This window comes from Vulpes lagopus, chromosome 23 (genome assembly GCF_018345385.1).
Source record: "Vulpes lagopus strain Blue_001 chromosome 23, ASM1834538v1, whole genome shotgun sequence".
Taxonomy (NCBI): domain Eukaryota; kingdom Metazoa; phylum Chordata; class Mammalia; order Carnivora; family Canidae; genus Vulpes; species Vulpes lagopus.
In genome coordinates, this window is record NC_054846.1 from 45,752,904 (window position 1) to 45,774,409 (window position 21,506).

Sequence of the window (21,506 nt, forward strand, 5' to 3'; positions counted from 1 at the left end):
AAGTAAGATACTTCTGCCCCTATGGGAGCTCAGCCTAGAATGAAGAAAAATGTAAACATTTTGATATGATATGTAAACAGTATGATAGATGCAAACAATGGCCTGCAGGTTCCCAGAGGGAAATAACTCATAATGCAAAGATGGAGAAGAGGGGAGGGGTGTACAATTCTCTTGAATTCAGCTTTCTTTTTGTTTTTAAGATTTTATTTATTTAAAAAAAAGATTTTATTTATTCATTCATGAGAGACAGACAAAGACAGAGACATAGGCAGAGGGAGAAGCAAGCTCCCTGTGGGGAGCCGGATGCGGGACTTGATCCTGGGATTCCAGGGTTACAGCCTGAGTCACAGGCAGACAGACGCTCAACCACTGAGCCATTCAGGCATCCCAAATTCAGCTTTCATAATAACCACCCTCAAATATATTAACAACCCATACAACAACCTAAGGACCAACGCAGTTGTCATTTAAGAACCTACATAAGATAGGCTAAGTCTTCTTTGGCAGATACAGAGATGTACTGCTCTAGAGGTCCCCCCTCCCTTTTTTAAAAAAGATTTTATTTATTCATGAGACAGAGAGAGAGGCAGGCTCCATGCAGGGAGCCTGATGTGGGGCTCGGTCCAGGGACTCCGGGATCATGCCCTGGGCCGAAGGCAGGCCCTCAACCGCTGAGCCCCCCAGGTGCCCCCAGAGGTTCCCCTTTAAGGAAGAACTGGCTACCTAGCTGCAAGCAGCCTGGTTCACTGGCACCCTTCAGCCATTCCACTCTTCACCCCTCTGGCCAAAGACTAAGCAAGATGGTGAATGGTGCCAGAGCTTAACCATTTCCATGGAACGTGGGGCTCCCATGAGCGTTTTTGCTCTGGAACTTGGGCTGTCAGGATTGTCAGGGCTGCCTCGGAGTCTGACAGTTCTTCCTGCCCCAAACTGCTTTCATTCCTTTTCCCTTTCATATGTGTTACTCCTCATTAAAACGTTTGGAATCCTAATCCTACCTCAGCACCGCTTCTCAGGGTTTTCAACCTGTATTACTCATGCAAAAGGCCCTGCTTCTATCGGCACGTTTTCATCTTTCACAAGCTCTACTCCTGAGGCTCTGGTTGTCATCCCTGGGACCTGTCAGTAAACCAAGGAGTGTCTGTCTCCTGACCCACAAGACAGACTTCACTAGCATTACTCTTCAATTAGACCAACTCTGACCTTCCTTTTTTCTACTGTTTAACACTTTATTTGAGAGAGAGAGAGAGAGAGGAGAGAGAGAGCGAGAGCACGTGAGCACAAGTGGGAAGAGGAACAGAGGGTGAGGGAGACAAGCCAACTCCCCCCATCCCCCGCTGAGCAGGGAACCCAAAGCTGGGCTTAATCCCAGGATCCTGAGATCATGATGTAATCAAGAGCCAGGCGCTCAATTGACTGAGCCACCCAGGTGCCCCTTTCTTTCTTTCTTTCTTTCTTTCTTTCTTTCTTTCTTTCTTTCTTTCTTTCTTTCTTCCTTCCTTTTTTTTTTGTTAAGATTTTAAAAATTCATCTCTATACCCAATGTGAGGCTTGAACTCATAACCCTGAAATCAAGAGTCATGTGATCTTTCAACTGAGGTAGCCAGGCACTCCACTAATGTTTAATAACAGATTGACTAACCTCACTGGACATTTTGCTTTTGATCATATAATAAAAATTGAGTAAGAAAAAAAAATTAAAAACCATTTGACTGGGGATCCCTGGGTAGCTCAGCAGTTTGGCGCCTGTCCTCGGCTCAGGGCGTGATCCTGGAGTCCCGGGATTGAGTTTCCATCAGGCTCCCTGCATGGAGCCTGCTTTCCCCTCTGCCTGTGTCTCTGCCTCTCTGTGTGTGTCTCATGAATAAGTAAATAAAATCTAAAAAAACAAACAAACAAAAAAAAACTATTTGACTAAAGGACAAGTAAGAAGTATAGTAGTTGGTCAGGATTGTGGATGTTTCCCATTGTGTAACCCATTGATATGAAGCAAATCATCCCAAAACCTAGTATCTTAAACAATAATGTATTTGCCTGTGATTCCATGGACTGTTTCGGCAGGCCTCAGATCAGATGTCTTGTCGGTGTTCCATGTAGTGAGGGGTGAGCTCACGTGGGCAGCTTTGATTTGGGCTGAAGGATCCAAGGTGGTTCATTCACTTCTGGCCCTAAAGCGGAGTGGCTGCAATGTTGAAGCCTCTTTCCTTATTGTCTTGCATCCTCTGAGCCCCTTTCCCTTTAAAGTGTTTCAATCTCTAGGCTCTCTCTCTCTTTCTCTCAGGATAAATGGACTTCTATGATGGCCCAGATCTCCAAGAAGGTAGAAGTAGAAGCTTCAGTCTGCAAGGCCTCTGAAGACCTAGGCTCTGAAATTCAAAGAATATTACTTATGCCACATGTTGTTGGCCAAATTAGTCAGAAGGCCTGCTCAGATTCAAGAGGAGAGGAAACATGCTTTACCTTGTTTTTTAAATTTTTTTAAAGATTTTATTCTCCCTTTCCCTCTCTGCTCCACCTCCTGCTTGTGCTCTCTCTCTCAAATAAATAAATAAAATTATTTTAAAAGGGGGGGCACCTGGGTGCTGAGTCGGTTGAGTGTCTGCCTTCAGCTCAGGTCATGATCCCAGGGTCCTGGGATCGAGCCCCGTGTTGGGCTCCCTGCTCTGTGGGGAGCTTGCTTCTCCCTTTCCCTCTCTGCTCTGCTCCCTGCTTGTGCTCTCTCTCTCAAATAAATAACTAAAATTCTTTTAAAAAAATAAATAAGATTTTATTTATTTATTCATGAGAGACAGAGAGAGAGGCAGAGACACAGGCAGAGGGAGAAGCAGGCTCCATGCAGGGTGCCCGATGTGGGACTCGATCACGGGTCTCCAGGATTACATCCTGGGCTGAAGGCGGTGCCACCCGGGCTGCCCCCAAATATAAAAATCTTTAAAAAAATAAAGCCATGCATCTCAAGCAAACAAACAACAAAGTTACACATCCCAAAGGATGGTGTAATTTGGTAAGTTTTCTTGAGAAAACAAGATAGAAACGAATATTTTGATCACTATTAAATCTGCACAGTTCCTAGCACATAGTAGTCACTGAACAAATATTTGCTGAGTAAATGGATGAAACTGCCACATTCCAACATATATACATCCTTCTTCTCAATAGCACCCCCCATATTCATCCCTTCCTTACGATTACTATCCATAATCAGCTTCTGAGTTAAAGGCCCTATAACCAAACACTAGGTAAAATAAGCTACTAATTGGTGTGCTTTGTTGGCTCTGTTGGTAAAGCATGTGACCCTTTACATAGGGTTGTGGGTTCAAATCCCACACTGGGCATAGAGCCCACTTAAAAAAGAAAGGCTATTATTTTCCCTGTCTCTAAACTCTCCTTCCTCCTTATCTCAATCCAACTAGAACACTAGATTAATCTTTAAAGAGCTGCCGACTCACAAACCCTAAAGTATTCCCTGCTGTATTCTGAATAAATTGCAATTTCTTTACTAAGAAGGTAAAGAAGGTACTAAGGTAACATGTACCCTTTGCCATCTGGCCTTGAATATGGAAACATGAATATCCTCCCAAATTTTCTAATATACTTCTCTTTGTTCTAGCAAACCAATCTGGATTGGCAGGACATACATCACGCTTTCCTTTTTGTTGTTGTTGTTGTTGTTGTTTTTAAAGATTTACTTATTTATTCATGAGAGACCCAGAGAGAAAGGCAGAGACAGAGGCAGAGGGAGAAGCAGGCTCCCTGCTGAGACCCAGATATGGGACTCCATCCTGGGACCCTAGGATCACACCCTGAGCCAAAGACAGATGCTCGGGCAGCCCCGGTGACACAGTGGTTTAGCGCTGCCTGCAGCCAGGGGTGTGATCCTGGAGACATAGGATCGAGTCCCGCATCGGGCTCCCTGCAGGGAGCCTGCTTCTCCTTCTGCCTGCGTCTCTGCCTCTCTCTCTGTGTCTCTCATGAATAAATAAATAAAATCTTAAAAAAATAAATATATTTAAAAAAAAAAGACAGACGCTCAACTCCTGAGCCACCTAGGCACCCACATCATGCTTTCCTAACTCTATAGATTTTTGCTTTTTATCATGTCCTCAGCCTGGAATTCTCTCCAAAGCTTCAGCTATTGAAGCCCCATCTGTCATTTCAAGCCTGAGCCTTTTTTTTTTTTTAAAGTAGGCTCCATGACCAATATGGGACTTGAACTCATGACCCCAAGATCAAGAATCACATGCTCTACCAAATGAACCAGCCAGGTGCCCCTCAAGACTTTCCGATGGCTTCCTGCATCAGCTGGCCTTGGATCCCACCTCTTCTTTGCAATCACATTTATTTTTTAGAGTTCACGCTCATGGTGCCATGTGCTGTAAAGATGGTTCAGTATTAATAAGCTGGATCGTAGCTTCTTCACCAGACCAAAAACTCTTTGAAAACAGGAACCAGGGGATCCCTGGGTGGCTCAGAGGTTTAGCGCCTGCCTTTGGCTCAAGGCGTGGTCCTGGAGTCCTGGGATTGAGTCCCACGTTGGGCTCCCTGCATGGAGCCTGCTTCTCCCTCTGCCTGTGTCTCTGCCTGTGTGTGTGTCTCTCATGAGTAAATAAGTAAATTAAAAAAAAAAAGAAAAGAAAAAAAGAAAACAGGAACCAGGCCTTTTCAAGCTATTCTTTCTGACACACTGTTTGGCATCACGTACAGTTGACCCCCGAACAATGCAGGGGTTAAGGGAGCCAATCCTTCCCCTGCCCTGTGCAGTCATAATTTGTAACTTTTGACTTCCCCCAAAATTACCTACTAATTGCATACTGTTGACCAGAAGACTTACTGATAACACAAATAGTTAACACCTATTTTGTGTATGTATTATATACTGTACTCTTACAATAGAGTAAGCTAAAGGAAAGAAAATGTTATTAAAATCATAAAAAGATGGGACGCCTGAGTAGCCCAGCGGTTGAGCGTCTGCCTTTGGCCCAGGGCATGATCCTGGAGTCCCAGGATGGAATCCCACATAGGGCTCCCTACATGGAGCCTGCTTCTCCCTCTGCCTGTGTCTCTGCCTCTTTCTCTCTCTGTGTCTCTCATGAATAAATAAACAAAACCTTTTAAAAAATCATAAAGAAAATATAATTACAGAATTGTATTTATTGAGAAAAAAAATCCACATAGACGTGGGCCCCTGCAGTTCAAAGGCATGTCTTTAAGTTTATTAATGTTTAAGTTAATTAATTTTTAAGTTTATTATTAATGAGATACACAAAGAGAGAGGCAGAGACACAGGCAGAGGGAAAAGCAGGCTTCCTGCAGGGAGCCCGATGCGGGACTCGATCCCTGGACCCCGGGACTCGATCCCTGACCCCGGGACTCGATCCCTGGACCCCGGGACTCGATCCCTGGACCCCGGGGTCACACCCTGGGCCGAAGGCAGGCGCTAAACTGCTGAGCCACCCACCCGGACTGCCTTTTTCTTTTTTCTTTTTTTTTTTTTAAATAACGCATGTCATTCAAGGGCCAACTGTAGACATTTGACAAATCAGGGGCTCCCAAAGCTTGCATTCACAAGGCTCCATTAAAAACAACCAGGGCAACCACTGGCTCAGTGAGTGGAGGTGACTCTTGACCTCGGGGTTGGAGGTTTGAGCCCCACTCTGGGTGTAGAGATTGCTTAAAATAAAATCTTTGGAAAAAATAAAAAAATAAAAAATAAAATCTTTGGGCAGCCCGGGGGGCTCAGCGGTGGAGCGTCTGCCTTGGGCCCAGGGTGTGACCTCGGAGACCCAGCATCGAGTCCCGGGTCGGGCTTCCTGCATGGAGCCTGCTTCTCCCTCTGCCTGTGTCTCTGCCTCTCTCTGTGTGTCTCTCATGAATAAATAAGTAAAATCTTAAAAAAAAAATACAATCTGAGAAAAATTAATGCAGATGTGTGCTGCCCGGGCTGCTTTACCGGAGCTGCCTGAAGTCCTCAGCCCCTCAGATGCAACATGGCCGCGCGCCTGTATAAGCAACATGGAGGCGCTGCCAGGCACGGACATGGCAACCACAGCTTCACGGCGCCCGGAAGACGCAGAGAGCGCCCCTAGAAAGTATTTCCGCCGTGCTGCCAATACCTCAGGTGGCTCTGCATTCTCCTCCCTAGCGGGCGGGAAACGGAAGGTGAGTGCCGGGCGAGCGCGTGGCCCCGGCCGTTTCCGGCGAGCCCGGGGGCGTCGGCGCGCGGCCGCTAGGGTTCCCGTGGCCGCCCCGGGAGGCGCTAGCCCGCGCGCCGGATTCGAGGCGCCTTCGGCCGAGAGACGAGGATGTCGGACACGTGGAGCTCGATCCAGGCCCACAAGAAGCAGCTGGACTCGCTGCGGGAGAGGCTGCAGCGGAGGAGGAAGCAGGACTCGGGGCACCTGGGTGAGGCGCGGGGCGCGGGCCCGGGCGGGGGCGGGGGCCCGGAGCGAGAGAGCCCTCGGCCGCGGCGCTCCCGGAGGCCTTCATGCCCGCGGGGTCGCTGCGCGGGGGCGGCGCTCGGCCCCCGGGCCCCCAGGCCGCCGCGCGTCGCCTGTGCCGGGCCTCTCGCGCCCGCCCCCCGGAGCGGGAAGGTCCCCCTTGTCTTCTGCTGTGGCGCCTCGTTCTCCCCCGGGAGGGCGACGGCTTTCGGCGGCCGCCGCCTGGCTCCCGTGGGCGCTGTGAGGGGAGGACGGCTCGGGCCGCAGACCTGCCGGGGGCCTGGGGTCCCCGCGCTGCCCCGGCCGTTTGCATCCCGAGCAGAAACCTGAAAACGGATATTTATGGGTTTTGTTTTTAAAGATTTTATTCATTTATCTACGAGAGACACAGAGAGAGAGAGAGGCGGAGACGCGGGCAGAGGGAGAAGCAGGCTCCCTGTGAGGAGCTCGACGGGGGACTCCATCCCGCGACCCGGGGTCGCGACCTGGGCTGAAGGCAGATGCCCAACCGCTGGGCCACCAGGGCTGCCCTATGTTTTATGTTTTTATTATTATTATGATTTTTAAAAGATTGTATTTATTTATTCCTGAGAGACATACACACAGAGGCAGAGAGACACAGGCTCCACGCAGGCAGCCCAACGCGGGACTCGATCCCAGGACCCCGGGTCAGGCCCTGAGCCCAAGGCAGATGCTCTACCGCTGAGCCACCCCGGCGCCACAGTGTTTCTCCTGTTTTTAAACTTTTCCTGCCCTCCTTTTGCAGCCTGTCAGCCCTAAAACTTGAAGGAGCCTCAAAAGATTGTGCAGTTGCAGCCGCCTCTCTCCCAGCACAAGCTCTGGATCATTTAAGGCAAATCAACCAGGAGGCTGAGCAAGGAGAGTGAATCCCTGCCACCCTGTGGCAGTGTGTCCCGGGCTGTAGTAGAATGCAGTCCTCCGCTACATCGGGCCTTGCTCCCTCTCGGTGCATGTGCTTGCGTTGTGGTGGCTGAAAGTAGGTGTCTTGTCAGGACTCTGACATCATAATAGACAAACATGTCTTGAGGATTTGCAGTGTGGGCATATGTGTAGATAGACAAAGTAGACACATCCTTCCTGCTCTCGGAGTCAGAATTTAGTTGGGGATCAAGGATTGATGCTTATAAAAATTCAGAATGACGCTATGATAGTATGTAAAATGCTGACTGAATGACTCCACAATAACTGCAGACAGGGAAGGGAAAAATGTGTCTTTCATGAATAAATAAATCTCCAAAAAACAAACAAAAAAGCCAAACTAAGGAAGGTCTCCCAATGATTTTTTTGTCCATGGTATTTGCAGTCATTAATGATCTGAATACATTCTATTTTATTTATTTATTTATTTATTTATTTATAGACTTGTTTATTTACTTATTTATGATAAACATAGAGAGAGAGAGGCAGAGACACAGGAGGAGGGAGAAGCAGGCTCCATGCAGGGAGCCGGACCTGGGACTCCATCCCAGGACTCTAGCAGGATGGCGCCCTGGGCTAAAGCAGGCGCTAAACCGCTGAGCCACCCAGGGATCCCCTGATCTGAATACATTTTAGTTCATTTAATGTCCTTCACTTTTCTCACTGAGCTTAATACATAATAGTAAACAGTTAAGTATCAGATTTCAATAATGCTATAAAATCAAGAGGTAGTATGGAAATTTTTATTTCCTGAGATAAAAGAATTGAATGACCTACATTTTTAGCAAGCCTTTGGTTATATCTTTTTTTTTTCTTTTTAAAGATTATGTATTTATTCATGAGAGACAGAGAGAGGCAGAGACACAGGCAGAGGGAGAAACAGGCTCCATGCAGGGAGCCCGACGCGGGACTTGATCCTGGGACTCCAAGATCATGTCCTGGGCCAAAGGCAGGCACCAAACTGCTGAGCCACCCAGGGATCCCCACCTTTGGTTATATCTTACATGAAATCTTGATTAATAAACCAGCAGAGTGTGTCTCATGTTTTCCTAAGAATCCTAATGCTCAAAGATACAGATTCTTTGGAGGGTGCCTGTGTGGCTCCGTAGGTTAAGCATCTGCCTTTGGCTCAGGGCAGGATCCCAGGACCTGAGCCGCACATCAGGCTCCCTGTTTAGCAAGGAGTCAACTTCTTCCTCTGCCCAACCCCAGCTCATGCTCTTTCTGTGTCTCAAAGAAATAGATTCTTGGGAATAACCAAATTGATTAGAAGAAAGAACAGGGACCGCCCGGGTGGCTCAGCGGTTTAGCATCTCCTTTCTGCTCAGGTCATGGTCCCAGGGTCTGGGGTCATGCCCTGAGCTGAAGGCAGACGCTCAACTGCTGAGCCACTCAGGCATCCTGATTTTATTTATTCTTAAGAGACACAGAGACATAAGCAGAGGGAGAAGCAGGTTCCCTGTGAGGAGCCTGATGCGGGACTCTCTTCCCAGGACCCAGGATCATGACCTGAGCCAAAGGCAGACAGACATTCAATCACTGAGCTACTCAGGTGCCCTAGTTTGACATTTTTAAAGTACAGCTTTTTTTTTTTTTTTTTCAATTGTGGCAAAATACACAAAAAACTTGCCATCCTAACCATTTTTAAGTGTCTAGTTCAGTAGCTTAAAGTATATTCACATTGTTGCGCGACCAGTCTCCAGAACTTTTTCATGCAAAACTGAAATTCTGTACACATTAAACAATAACTCCCTATTTTCCCTTCCTGCATAGTCCCTGGCAACCATCGTCCCACTTTTTGTTTCAATGAGTTTGTCTACTCTATATATACCTCATATAAACAGAATCCTAATGTGTTTGTCTTTTTGTGGCTTGCTTATTTCACTTAGCATAATGTCTTCAAGATTCATCCTGTTGTATCATGTGTCAGAGTTTCTTCACTTTTTCAGGCCAAAGAAGATTCCATTTTATGCTTCTACCACATTTACAAAAAAGATTTTATTTATTTGAGAGAAATAGCAAAAGAAAGCACTAGCAGGAGGAGGGGCAGATGGAGAGGGGGAAGCAGACTCCCTGCTGAGCAGGGACACCGATGCAGGGCTTGATTCCAGGACCCTGGGATCAGGACCTGAGCCAAGGTAGCAATTTAACCAACTGAGGCGGCGCCCCCCCCCTTGCCTCTGTATATTCTAAATTTTGTTTATCCATTTATCTGGCAGTGGACACTTGGGTGTATTCCAGCTTTTGACTATTGTAAATAATGCATCTATAAGCATCAGTGTACAAATCTCTTCAAGATCCAGCTTTGGGGTGCCTGGGTGGCTCAGTGGTTGAGTGTCCATCCTTGGCTGAGTGTTTGGCTCAGGGTGTGATCATGGGGTCCTGGGATTGAGTTCTGCATCAGGCTCCCTGGAGGGAGCCTGCTTCTCCCTCTGCCTGTGTCTCTGCCTCTCTTTGCGTCTCTCATGAGTAAATAAATAAATCTTAAAAAAAAATCCAGCTTCAAATTTTTTGGATGTATATCCAGAAGTGAAATTGCTGGATCATATGGTAATTCTACTTTTGATTTTTAAAAAGATTTAACTGATTAATTTTAGAATGTGTATGAGTGGGTGTGGAGGGGAAGCTGGGGGTGGGCACGGGGAGGTGGTGCTGCAGAATCTCCAGCAGACTCCATGCTCACAGAGCCCAACATGGGGCTCGATGTCACAACCCTGGGATCATGACCTGATCTGAAACCAAGAGTCTGTCGTTTAACCAACTGAGCCACTCAGGTGCCCCCTATTTTCAGTTTTTTGAAGAATCAACATTTTTTTTTAAAGGATTTATTTATTTTAGAGGATGTGAGTGCACATGGGGATGGGGGGAGTGGTGGAGAGCCTGAAGCAGACTCCACACTAAGCACAGAGCCCCGTGAGGCTCTGTCTCATGCCTGAGACTGAGATGTGAGCTGAAACCAAGAATCAGATGCTTAACCCACTGTGCCATCTAGGTGCCCTCACCAAACTTTTCCATAGAGATAAATAAATACAGCTTTTTTTAAAGATTATTTATTTGAGAGAGAGAGAGAGAGAGAGCATAAGCAGGGAGAGGGACAGACTACTCGCTGAGCAGGAAGCCCAACATGGGGCTCGATCCCAGGACCCTGAGATCATGACCTGAGCCAAAGTCAGATGGTTAACTGACTGAACCACCCAGGTGCCCAAAGTACAGATTTTTCAGATGAAGATGATTACTGTGAATAAATTTTTATTTCATTTTAATTGAAACAAATAGAGTTGGCCAGGCTTAGAACATGGTAAATATGTGAACTGCTCAGTATGTTTCATCAGTGGGACTGAAGATGTGCACATAGATGTTGATATTTTAGGAATAAGCACATTAGTAGACTGGCTATATATGTGTGTGTATACACTTACAGTATAATTAACATATAGTGTTATATTAATCGACTGTCCATATTTTTATGTTCTTGAGCTAATATTTTGTTTCTCTTCAGTGGAGCTTTTAACCAAAGAATAAGCTCTAGGAACACACGGGTGGCTCAGTGGTTGAGCATCAGCAGCCTCCGGCCCAGGGCGTGACCCCGGGGTCCTAGGATTGAGTCCCACATCAGGCTCCCTGCATGGAGCCTGCTTCTCCCTCTGCCTGTGTCTCTGCCTCTCTTTCTCTCTCTGTCTCTCTCATGAATAAATAAAATAAAATCTTAAAGAAAAATTATACATAAGTCAAAACATATGTAGGGGTACCTAGATGGCTCAATTGATCACGGGGTTTTAAGTTCGAGCCCCACATTGGGTGTAGAGATTACTTAAAATCTTTTTAAAAAAAGCTAAATTCATTTACTAAGTGGAGAAAGTGGAAACTGTATATGAAGAAGAAATGTTTATATGATTATATTCTTGATAGTAGCAGTAGGTTAATTATAAAGCACAATTTCAGTTCATTGACAATAAAATTGGAGCAAAATCACTACTTTTTCTCACTGAGATAATGTGCGATAGAGTGTTCAAAATCTAGATGAAAAAATGTCTATTTTGCAGGTGCCTGGATGGTTGGGTGGCTCAGTCAGTTAGGTGTCTGCCTTCATCTCAGGTCAGGAACCCAGGGTTCTGGGATGGAGCCCCATGTCAGGCTCCTTGCTCAGTAGGTACCTTCCTTCTCCCTTGGGTGCTCTTCCTCCTTGTGCTCTCTCTCTCTGTCTCTCTTAAATGAATTAATAAAATCTTTAAAATATATATTTAGTTTAGAAATAGTAAGTAACATTTGCATGAAAAGTTGGGTAGATAATTCAGATGGTAGGAAGGAAAACCAGAGTTTTAACATTTAACCAAAATTAGATATTATTTTTTTATTTTTTAAAGATGTTTTATTTATTTCATTTATTTTTATTTTTTAAAGATTTTATTTATTCATTCATGAGACACACAGAGAGGCAGAGATACAGGCAGAGGGAGAGGCAGGCTCCATGCAGGGAGCCCAGGGTCATGCCCTGTACCAGAGGCTGCTGATGCTCAACCACTCAGGTGCCCTACATATTATTATTTTATTTTATTTTATTTATTATTATTATTTTTAATTTTTATTTATTTATGATAGGCACACAGTGAGAGAGAGAGGCAGAGACATAGGCAGAGGGAGAAGCAGGCTCCATGCACCAGGAGCCCGACGTGGGATTCGATCCGGGTCTCCAGGATCGCGCCCTGTGCCAAAGGCAGGCGCTAAACCGCTGCGCTACTCAGGGATCCCATATTATTATTTTAAATGTAAAAGCAGATGTAACAATAATAAGTAGATTCCTTTTTTTCTTTGAACTGTTAGATTCTGGGTTTCATTTCAAATAAACTTAATAGAGAAAATATTTATCAAAAAAGTAATGTGATATTACATGTTTAAGCTAAGTACCTTAAGAACCATTATTGTGGCAGTAATGAAAAGTAACGTGGCAATGAATAAGTTATGTTCCCAAACAGAATTTAGGTTCAATTACATTTACGAGAGCACTTCTAAAGCACTGACTGAAATTTTGAAATCATGGAAAATGCTTTATTTTATTTACTTATTTTCAAGTAGGCTTCACACTGGGTGTGGAGCCCAATGTGGGGCTTGAACTCATGACTCTGAGAACAAGACCTGACCTGATAACTGAGTTGGATGCTTAACCGACTGAGCCACCCAGGGCCCCTTGACATTTTATTTATTTATTTATTTATTTATTTATTTATTTATTTATTTATTAGATTTTATTTATTCATGAGAGACACAGAGAGAGAGAGGCAGAGACACAGGCAGAGGGAGAAGCAGGCTCCCTGCAGGGAGCCCGCAGCGGGACTCAATCCCCGGCCCCTGGGATCATGACCTGAGCCGAAGGCAGACACTCAACCACTGAGCCACCCAGGCATCCCCCCCTTGACATTTTAATCAGTGAGCGTGCTCTCATTTTCTTTTAAGTCACGTGGCAAAAAGCAAAATATGCAAAATCAAGATGTAAAAGATCTCCAAGGAAGACATACAAATGGCCAACAGGTATATGAAAAGTTCTTTAGCATCACTAATCAAGGAAATGCAAATAAAAACCATAATGAGATATCCCCTCATAATTGTTAGGACAGCTGTTATTAAATAAAAAAATCAAAAGATACATGTTGGCAAGGAGAAAAGGGAACCCTGATTCACTGTTGGTGGGAACTTAAATTGGTATAGACATTATGGAAAATAGTATGGTGGTTCCTCAAAAAAAACCAACGAAAAAAGAACTACCATACATATTTTCCAGCAATCTCACTTCTAGGTATCCAAAGAAATTGAAATCCGGATCTCTAAGAGGTACCTACACCGGTGTTCATGGTGTTACAATAGGCAAGGTATGGAAACGACCTGTTTATCATTGGATGATTGGATAAAGAAAATGGAATATGCATACTGTGGAATATTATTCAGCCCTAAAACAAAGGAAGTCCTGCTGCTTGTGACAATATGGGTGGACAAAGAGAACATTATGCTAAGTGAAATAAGTCAGATACAAAAAGACAAATATTACATAATCTCACTAGGTCATATTTGAGACAGAATCTAAAATAGTAAAGTCATAGTAGAATGCTGATTGCTAGGGGCTGGAGTGAGGGGAGTGGAGAGGTGATGGTCATAGGGTACAAAGCTTCATTTATGCAAGTTAAATAAGTTGTAGATATCTACTTATACTATATTGTATACTTTAAATTTTATAAGATGGTAAGGGACACCTGGCTGGGTCAGCCTCAGAGCATGTTACTCTTGATCTTGGTGAGGGTTGTCAGTTCCACCCCAGTGTTAGGTGTAGAGATTAATTTTTAAAATTAAAAAATAATTAAACTAAAAAAATTTTTCTAAGACAAAAAAATCTTACATAGATCTTACATTAAATGATCTTAACACACACAAAAATAATAATAAAGACTGGAAGGAAACTCTGGGTGGGACCCCGGGATCACGCCCTGAGCCACCCAGGCATCCCTTTAGGTGTTCATTTATTTTCTTTTTTAAAGATTTTATATATTTACTCATGAGACACACAGAGAGAGGCAGAGACACAGGCAGAGGGAGAAGCAGGCCCCATGCAGGGAGCCCGATGTGGGACTTGATCCCAGGTCTCCAGGACCACATCCTGGGCCAAAGGCAGGTGCTAAACCGCTGAGCCACCCAGGGATCCCCAGGTATTCATTTTTTTAAAAGATTTATTTAGAGAGGGTGCACTGGTGAGTGGAGGGAGGGGCAGAGGGAGAGAATCTTCTAGCAGACTCCCTGCTGAGCAAGTAGCCTGATGAGGGGACTCAATTTCAGGACCCATGAGATCTGGACCTGAGCCAAAACCAAGAGTTGGATACTTAACCAACTGAGCCACCCAGGTACCTTAAGCCTTTTTTAAAAAACAAAATAAAACTCATACTAATGGCAGCAACATATGTAAGATACTTGGCACAAAGTTTGAATATGAATTAAGTGGGAGGGGTAATGGATAATAATTTATGGCTTACCTAAAATAGTAAACATTACATAGCTGCCTAACAAATGACCGTATCCTGAGTATTGACTTAAAACTTCTCTACATCTTCCTTTAGCCCCATTATATATATATATTTTAAAGATTTTATTTATTTATTCTTGAGAGAGAGAAGGAGAGACACAGGCAGAGGGAGAAGCAGGCTCCCCGCAGGGAGCCTGATGCTGGACTTGATCCCAGAACACCCGGATCATACCCTGAGCCGAAGGCAGACAGACGCCCAACTGCTGAGCCTCCCAGGCGTCCCTGAAATCCTGATTTTTTAAAGATTTTATTTATGTGAGAGAGAAAGAGGGCACAAACAGGGAAATGTCAGAGGAGAAGCAGGCTCCCGCTGAGGAGGGGGACCCATGTGGGGCTCAGTCCCAGGACCCCAGGATCATGACCTGAGCTGAAGGCAGACGCTTAACCGACTGAACCACTGAGGTGCCCCTAAAGATTTTATTTTTAAGTAATCTTTTAAGTAATCTCACCCAGCATGGGGCTTATATTCACAACCCCAAGATCAAGAATCGCATGCTCTCCCGACTGAGCCAACCAGATGCCCCCATCTGTATTTTAAGTAAACGATCCATAGATACTAAGCTTCCTAAAAGGTAGTATTTTATCCTAATTTGAATTCTTAAGTCTTGTTAAGGTTGTGATGGCTACCTGGTTTATAAAGTAGTAGGGTAAGTGAGAAAAATGGTCAGGAAATCTCATTTGGTGACCAGGGTTTCCACAATGTTTTTTAAGATTTTTGTGTTTGTTAAAGGACGCAGTCTAGGGGCACCTGGCTGGCTCAGTCAGTAGTGTGTGAGCCTCTTGATCTCAGGCTTGTAAGTTGGGTGTAGAGATTACTTAAAAATCAAACCTTTACTTTTAAAGATTTTATGTATTTGACAGAGAGCACAAGTAGGCAGAGCAGCAGACAAAGGGAGAGAAGCAGACTGCAGTTGAGCAGAGAGCCAGATTCAAGGCTTGATCCCAGGACTCTGGGACATGTGAGCCAAAGGCAGGTGCTTCACATACTTTCCCACCAAGTGCCCCTAAATTTGGGTTATTTCAGTTGTCATTTAGAGTGACTGAAGGGAGGTGGTATGGACGTTTATTTATTTTTTTAAAGATTTATTTATTTATTTATTTATTTATTTACGAGAGAGAGAGAGAGAGAGAGAGAGAGAGAGGCAGAGACACAGGAGGAGGGAGAAGCAGGCTCCATGCCAGGAGCCTGATGTGGGACTCGATCCCGGGACTCCAGGATCGCACCCTGGGCCAAAGGCAGGTGCCAAACTGCTGAGCCATCCAGGGATCCCCATGGACATTTAAATCTACCATGCTGCTAATTTCCTTTGAAACACAGCAGGCACAGGAATTAGGAAAATACCTCATACCCAATAGAGAAAAGGTAAGTGGTTGACAGAAAATCCAGGATTATCTCGGCAAAGCAGTGAATGCTTGTATATGATTGAGGAAAGGTGATCTAGTGCTAAATTTGGCCAGATATTCTTTTTTTTTTTTTTTTTGGCCAGATATTCTTTACATGAAATGAAAGTACGAGCTGGAGAACTGACTCCTAAGGAGCATATAGACCTACGGTGGTTGCCCTGTGTCATTTTCTTCACTTCTCTTCACTTCTAGATCTACGAAATCCAGAGGCAGCGCTGTCACCCAACTTTCGCAGTGATAGCCCAGTGCCTACTGTGCCCACGTCTGGGGGCCCTAAGCCCAGCACAGCTTCCGCAGTTCCTGAACTAGCTACAGACCCCGAGTTAGAGAAGAAATTGCTACACCACCTCTCTGATCTGGCCTTAACATTGCCCACTGATGCTGTGTCCATCCGTCTTGCCATCTCCACGGTAATAACCTGAAAAGACGGGGTTGGGAGATACTACTCCTTTGTTTCAGTTCATGGCCAGTGTCTTATTGCCTTCCCCTCCCCTCCTTCCCTAGCCAGATGCCCCTGCCACTCAAGATGGTGTGGAAAGCCTCCTACAGAAGTTTGCAGCTCAGGAGTTGATTGAGGTAAAACGAGGTCTCTTACAAGATGACGCGCATCCCACTCTTGTGACCTATGCTGATCATTCCAAGCTTTCTGCCATGATGGGCGCGGTGGCAGAAAAGAAGGGCCCTGGGGAGGTAGCAGGGACTATCACAGGGCAGAAGCGGCGTGCAGAGCAGGACTCAACCACAGTAGCTGCCTTTGCGAGCTCTTTGGCCTCTGGTCTGGCCTCTTCAGCATCAGAAACAGCCAAGGAGCCAACCAAGAAATCAAGGAAACATGCTGCCTCAGATGTTGATCTGGAGATAGAGAGCCTTCTGAACCAACAGTCTACTAAGGAACAACAGAGTAAGAAGGTAGGGGTAGATGGAAATGCTTGTATACATATGCTTTGGGTGTGTGTGTGTATGTGTGTTTAAGATCTCTAAGTAATCTCTACACCCATTGTGGGGCTCAGACTTTCACAGCCCCAAGTGCAAGAGTTGCATGCTCTACCAACTGAGCCAACCAGGCAATCCTTACATATATACTTTTAATTACAGCTTTGGGAGGGATTTACCCCTAAGGACAAAGAGGAGTTCTTGCTGTAGGGTTGAAGGTTTAGAATAGTGGTTCTCAACTGGGGATAATTTATATATATATATATACATTTTTTTTTTTTAGATTTAATTATTTGTTCATGAGAGACATAGGCAGAGGAAGAAGCAGGCTCCTCATGGGTAGCCTGATGCGGGACTCGATCCTGGCAGCCTGGGATCGTGACCTGAGCCAAAGGCAGTTGCTCAACCACTGAGCCACCCAGGCATCCCTCCACTGGGGATAATTTTGCTCCCTTTCCTACCCCCAGAAAACGTTTGTCAATGTCTGGAGATACTGTGGTTGTCCTAACACAGGAGTGCTACAGGCATTTAGTGGGTAGAGGCAAGTGATGCTGCCAAGTGTCCTGCAATCATAGAATAATCCCCATACAACAAAGAATTACTTCACCCCAAATGTCAATAATGCCAGTGTTGAGAAACTGATTTAGAGAATGTTTATCATTGGAAGAATCATTAGGTCAACAGAAGAGGGACACAAATATAGAAATAGGAGATGAATGGAGATGGATACTGGAAGGGAGTTACATGGACCATTAATTATGGAAACTGATGATTAAACAATGTGAATTGGCAGTTCACTGTGGTTCTGAATATAAATATTGGGCCTACGTGAATTCTTATCCATTTGCTACTTTTAGCTGTGTAAATATGAAGAAGTTAATTTAACTTCTCCTGAGCCTGAGTTTTCTCATCTGTAATGTGAGGACAACCACAGAGTACCCTCCCTTACAGAACTGTTGCACAGACACAGCTAAACAGTACAGTACTTACTGTGTCTTGGTTATGTAAATAGAAGTGGTTTTGGTAGAAAGGATTGCTTTCCTGGGGAGGGAAGGTTAGCTTAATGCTTAGCAGTAGAAACCAGGCTGCTTATATTTTAATACCATCCCAAATGCAGATTTGTGAGAAAGGACTGAACCCGTGACCAATCTCTTCTCTTAGGGTTCCAGTTTTCCTTTTTTCTTCCTTCCCAGTTTTTCCATATCAGGTTAGCTCATTGACCACTTATAACATGACACTGTCACGTAGAATTTAGGGAGGTGGTTTAGGGCTCATTTTATCTGCAAACCCTTTTAAGCCTAAGACTTCTTATGTCACAGGTCAGTCAGGAGATCCTAGAGTTATTAAATACAACAACAGCCAAGGAACAGTCCATTGTTGAGAAGTTTCGCTCACGAGGTCGGGCCCAAGTACAAGAATTCTGTGACTATGGAACCAAGGAGGAGTGCATGAAAGCCAGCGATGCTGACAGGCCCTGCCGCAAGCTGCACTTCAGGTGTCTTGGGAGGGAGAGAGGTAGGGGGTGGGGCAGGGCTCCTGGAAGCAGTCATTCCTTTTTAGCACATTGCTTCCAGTCACTGGGGTTCTGTCTTTGATCCTATTATTAAACGGTTTTAATGATTTATCTTAGAAGGTGTACTTTCAGAAGTAGTGTTCTATGGGAGGAAATAGACTGCACTCCCAAACAGATGTTTTCTTTTTAATGTCCCTTTCTTGCAGTATTAAGGCATCTTTGTCTCTGAAGCCCTGTACAACTTAAGGTTCTCTGGAAGGAGGATGATCTTAGAAGAAATAGGAACCTGGGCTCTTAGATCAGCTCTAACCAAAAAGCCTTTCTTTCCTGTCCTAAGAAAGTTGTCTTTGCTTACAGAGGAATTAAATTCTTTAGTTAGTGTTATTTATGGATTTCCATGTCACTTGCCTCCTTTCTGTGAAAACTCTTGGAGCAAGCTCTAAAGATAAAATTAGGAGAGGATAAAAAAAAAAAAAAAGAAAAATTTTAAACAATTTAGAACTTGAACTATGGGATCTAACTCTGGAATACCGTCTTGATTTTCATTCTCCCTCCCTTAAATTCCCAGACGAATCATCAATAAACACACTGATGAGTCATTAGGTGACTGTTCTTTCCTTAACACATGTTTCCACATGGATACCTGCAAATATGTTCACTATGAAATTGATGCTTGCATGGATTCTGAGGCTCCTGGGAGCAAAGACCATACACCTAGCCAGGAGCTTGCCCTTACACAGAGTGTTGGAGGGGACTCCAATGCAGATCGACTCTTCCCTCCTCAGGTAACTGTCTGCTCAGAAAACTTACTTCAGCTTAGGGACTTCTGAGTAGGGCAGCCATACATGTAGGAAAGCAGGCATAATCACCTTTGCTGATTGGGAATGGTGTGGGATATACATATTTACAAGGGAACAGGAAAATCAAACAGAAAAGAGGGACTGGGGCCATGAATCTGAGAGTCAAGGAAGGAAAGATGACCAAATACCACCTTATGCAGTGGATCTGTTGTGATATCCGCTACCTGGACGTCAGTATCTTGGGCAAGTTTGCAGTTGTGATGGCTGACCCACCCTGGGATATTCACATGGAGCTGCCCTACGGGACCCTGACAGATGATGAGATGCGCAGGCTCAACATACCAGTACTGCAGGATGATGGCTTTCTCTTCCTCTGGGTCACAGGCAGGTAATGCAGTTCAAAGATATGTAGGTATGGGCAGATATAGTACAGAGTAGGTACTGGGTGGGGATAAAATCCTGGGTTTTCCTAGCCCTGCTATTATATGACTAAGTCAGTCTTTTTTGCTACTGAGACCTAATGCCTGTTTATAACACAAATGATACCTAAATTCTATTTACCATTTTTTTCCTTGTGAAAAGTAAGGCCATTGAGAATAGACACTATATTTCCATTCTTAGATTCATCCTGTTGCCCTAATGGTGTCTTGCATGTAAATGTACATGGAATGTCTACTGAAAACACTTCAGTATTTTGAAGGGATTAAAAAATATGGATATGCAAGTAGCTGTTTAACCCTTTTCTTTTTAGGGCCATGGAGTTGGGCAGAGAATGTCTGAATCTCTGGGGGTAAGTAGTGATTGTTGTGTTGCTTTCTTTTGATGGAAATAAAAAGAGAATTGCTGTAGTTGAGATGTGTTCTCTTCTCCCAGAGTATTCCCTTTGAGTCCTTGCCTCGTAGAGTAAATGGTACTACCCCTAAACTGTGAAAGCCTGATTAAAGCTCTAGCTCTCTTTCTTATGTCCCACAGTTATGAACGGGTAGATGAAATTATTTGGGTGAAGACAAATCAACTGCAGCGTATCATTCGGACAGGCCGTACAGGTCACTGGTTGAACCATGGGAAGGAACACTGCTTGGTGAGCAGCAACAGGGCCCAGTTCAATAGGTTGAGCAGAAAGAGGAATTGTTGGACATCTTATTGAGAAAAAGGTCAAATGCTGGGGTTCCATAAGGTAATCTGTTCTCTGTGGTGAGCAGGTTGGTGTCAAAGGAAATCCCCAAGGCTTCAACCAGGGTCTGGACTGCGATGTGATCGTAGCTGAGGTATGTGCTTCCCCAGGCATCCAAACCTTCTGCATTACTCAAGTCAGGTGTGTTTCGGGTTCTCTCATTTGATCATAAACATAAATGGAAAGGGCTAGAATTGCAGTCTTTGGTAACTTAAAAGTTAACTAGAGCCTTGCTCTCCTAGGTTCGTTCTACCAGTCATAAACCAGATGAAATCTATGGCATGATTGAGAGACTGTCCCCTGGCACTCGCAAGATTGAGTTATTTGGACGACCACACAATGTGCAGCCCAACTGGTAGGCAACCAGAAGACACACTAGCCCTCGTTTATGGTTGAGAATGGATGTTAGACGCATTATAGTCTAAAAACAGGCTTCAGAGGATTCATAAGCCATCCAAGCTTGTATTTAAACTGTTCTATGGGGTTCTGCAACGTAACACTGGAGACCCAACAGGTTTTAAGACTCAAACCTCTGCTCTCTAGGGTCTCTACTAAGGGTCTTCGTCAGTTATTCTATGGGATGTATTGAATCTGCTCCCTGGTGGTTAAGAATCCACTTATCCTGTCAACAGTTTTAGTATCTTTCATCCTGTTAGTAGAGCTTTGAAAGACCTGCTGCTAGCATTTTATTTATCCAAAAATATACTGACTGGCAGCAACTTTGTGAAGTACGCCTGGTTAGTTGTCTGTTACCCTTGAGTAATACAGATCCAGCCTGTTTTAACATCAAAATCTGTGCCCAATTCCTAACCAGTCATACGACCAAATACTATTCTAATGTTAAGGTCTTAAAAAAATTGGCATGAATATTTGATGAGAGGATAGGCAGGCTTAATAAAAGGTATGTATCTTTTAACAATATTAAGCCTTTTAATTCTAGGATTTTTTGGTTCACCCCTTTATTCTTGCTTCAGGATCACCCTTGGAAACCAACTGGATGGGATCCACCTACTAGACCCAGATGTGGTTGCTCGGTTCAAGCAAAGGTATCCAGATGGTATCATCTCTAAACCTAAAAATCTATAGAAGCACTTCCTTACATGGCTCTGCAGGCTGCATCTGAAGAGTACTATTTGTACAATAGTTTTTTTCCCCTTATTTAAATAAAAGTTTGTATCATAGTTGGGATTTCAAGGTCAAAATCTGGCTCTGCCACTTAACAGTGTGTGATCTTGTGTAACTT

At 44.4% G+C, this 21,506-nt stretch overlaps 1 protein-coding gene across 1 annotated transcript; it reads left to right on the plus strand.

The window, feature by feature from the left end:
* The first annotated feature begins 6,117 nt into the window (after positions 1–6,117).
* On the plus strand, positions 6,118–21,451 carry METTL3 (methyltransferase 3, N6-adenosine-methyltransferase complex catalytic subunit). The gene is made up of 11 exons (XM_041738206.1): positions 6,118–6,402; positions 16,036–16,253; positions 16,348–16,752; positions 18,096–18,271; positions 18,858–19,074; positions 19,290–19,477; positions 19,841–19,879; positions 20,062–20,170; positions 20,292–20,357; positions 20,506–20,618; positions 21,238–21,451. The coding sequence occupies exons 1-11, from the start codon at positions 6,303–6,305 to the stop codon at positions 21,347–21,349; spliced, it is 1,743 nt and encodes a 580-aa protein (XP_041594140.1). The 5' UTR covers positions 6,118–6,302; the 3' UTR covers positions 21,350–21,451.
* The last annotated feature ends 55 nt before the right edge of the window (positions 21,452–21,506 follow it).

Bases quoted from the DNA above. Each gene is read 5' to 3' on its own strand.
- METTL3 (XM_041738206.1), top strand. From the start codon at position 6,303: ATGTCGGACACGTGGAGCTCGATCCAGGCCCACAAGAAGCAGCTGGAC. The intron at 19,478-19,840 runs GTAATGCAGTTC...TTTTCTTTTTAG, and splicing joins TTCCTCTGGGTCACAGGCAG to GGCCATGGAGTTGGGCAGAG. The intron at 20,171-20,291 runs GTGAGCAGCAAC...TGTGGTGAGCAG, and splicing joins ATGGGAAGGAACACTGCTTG to GTTGGTGTCAAAGGAAATCC.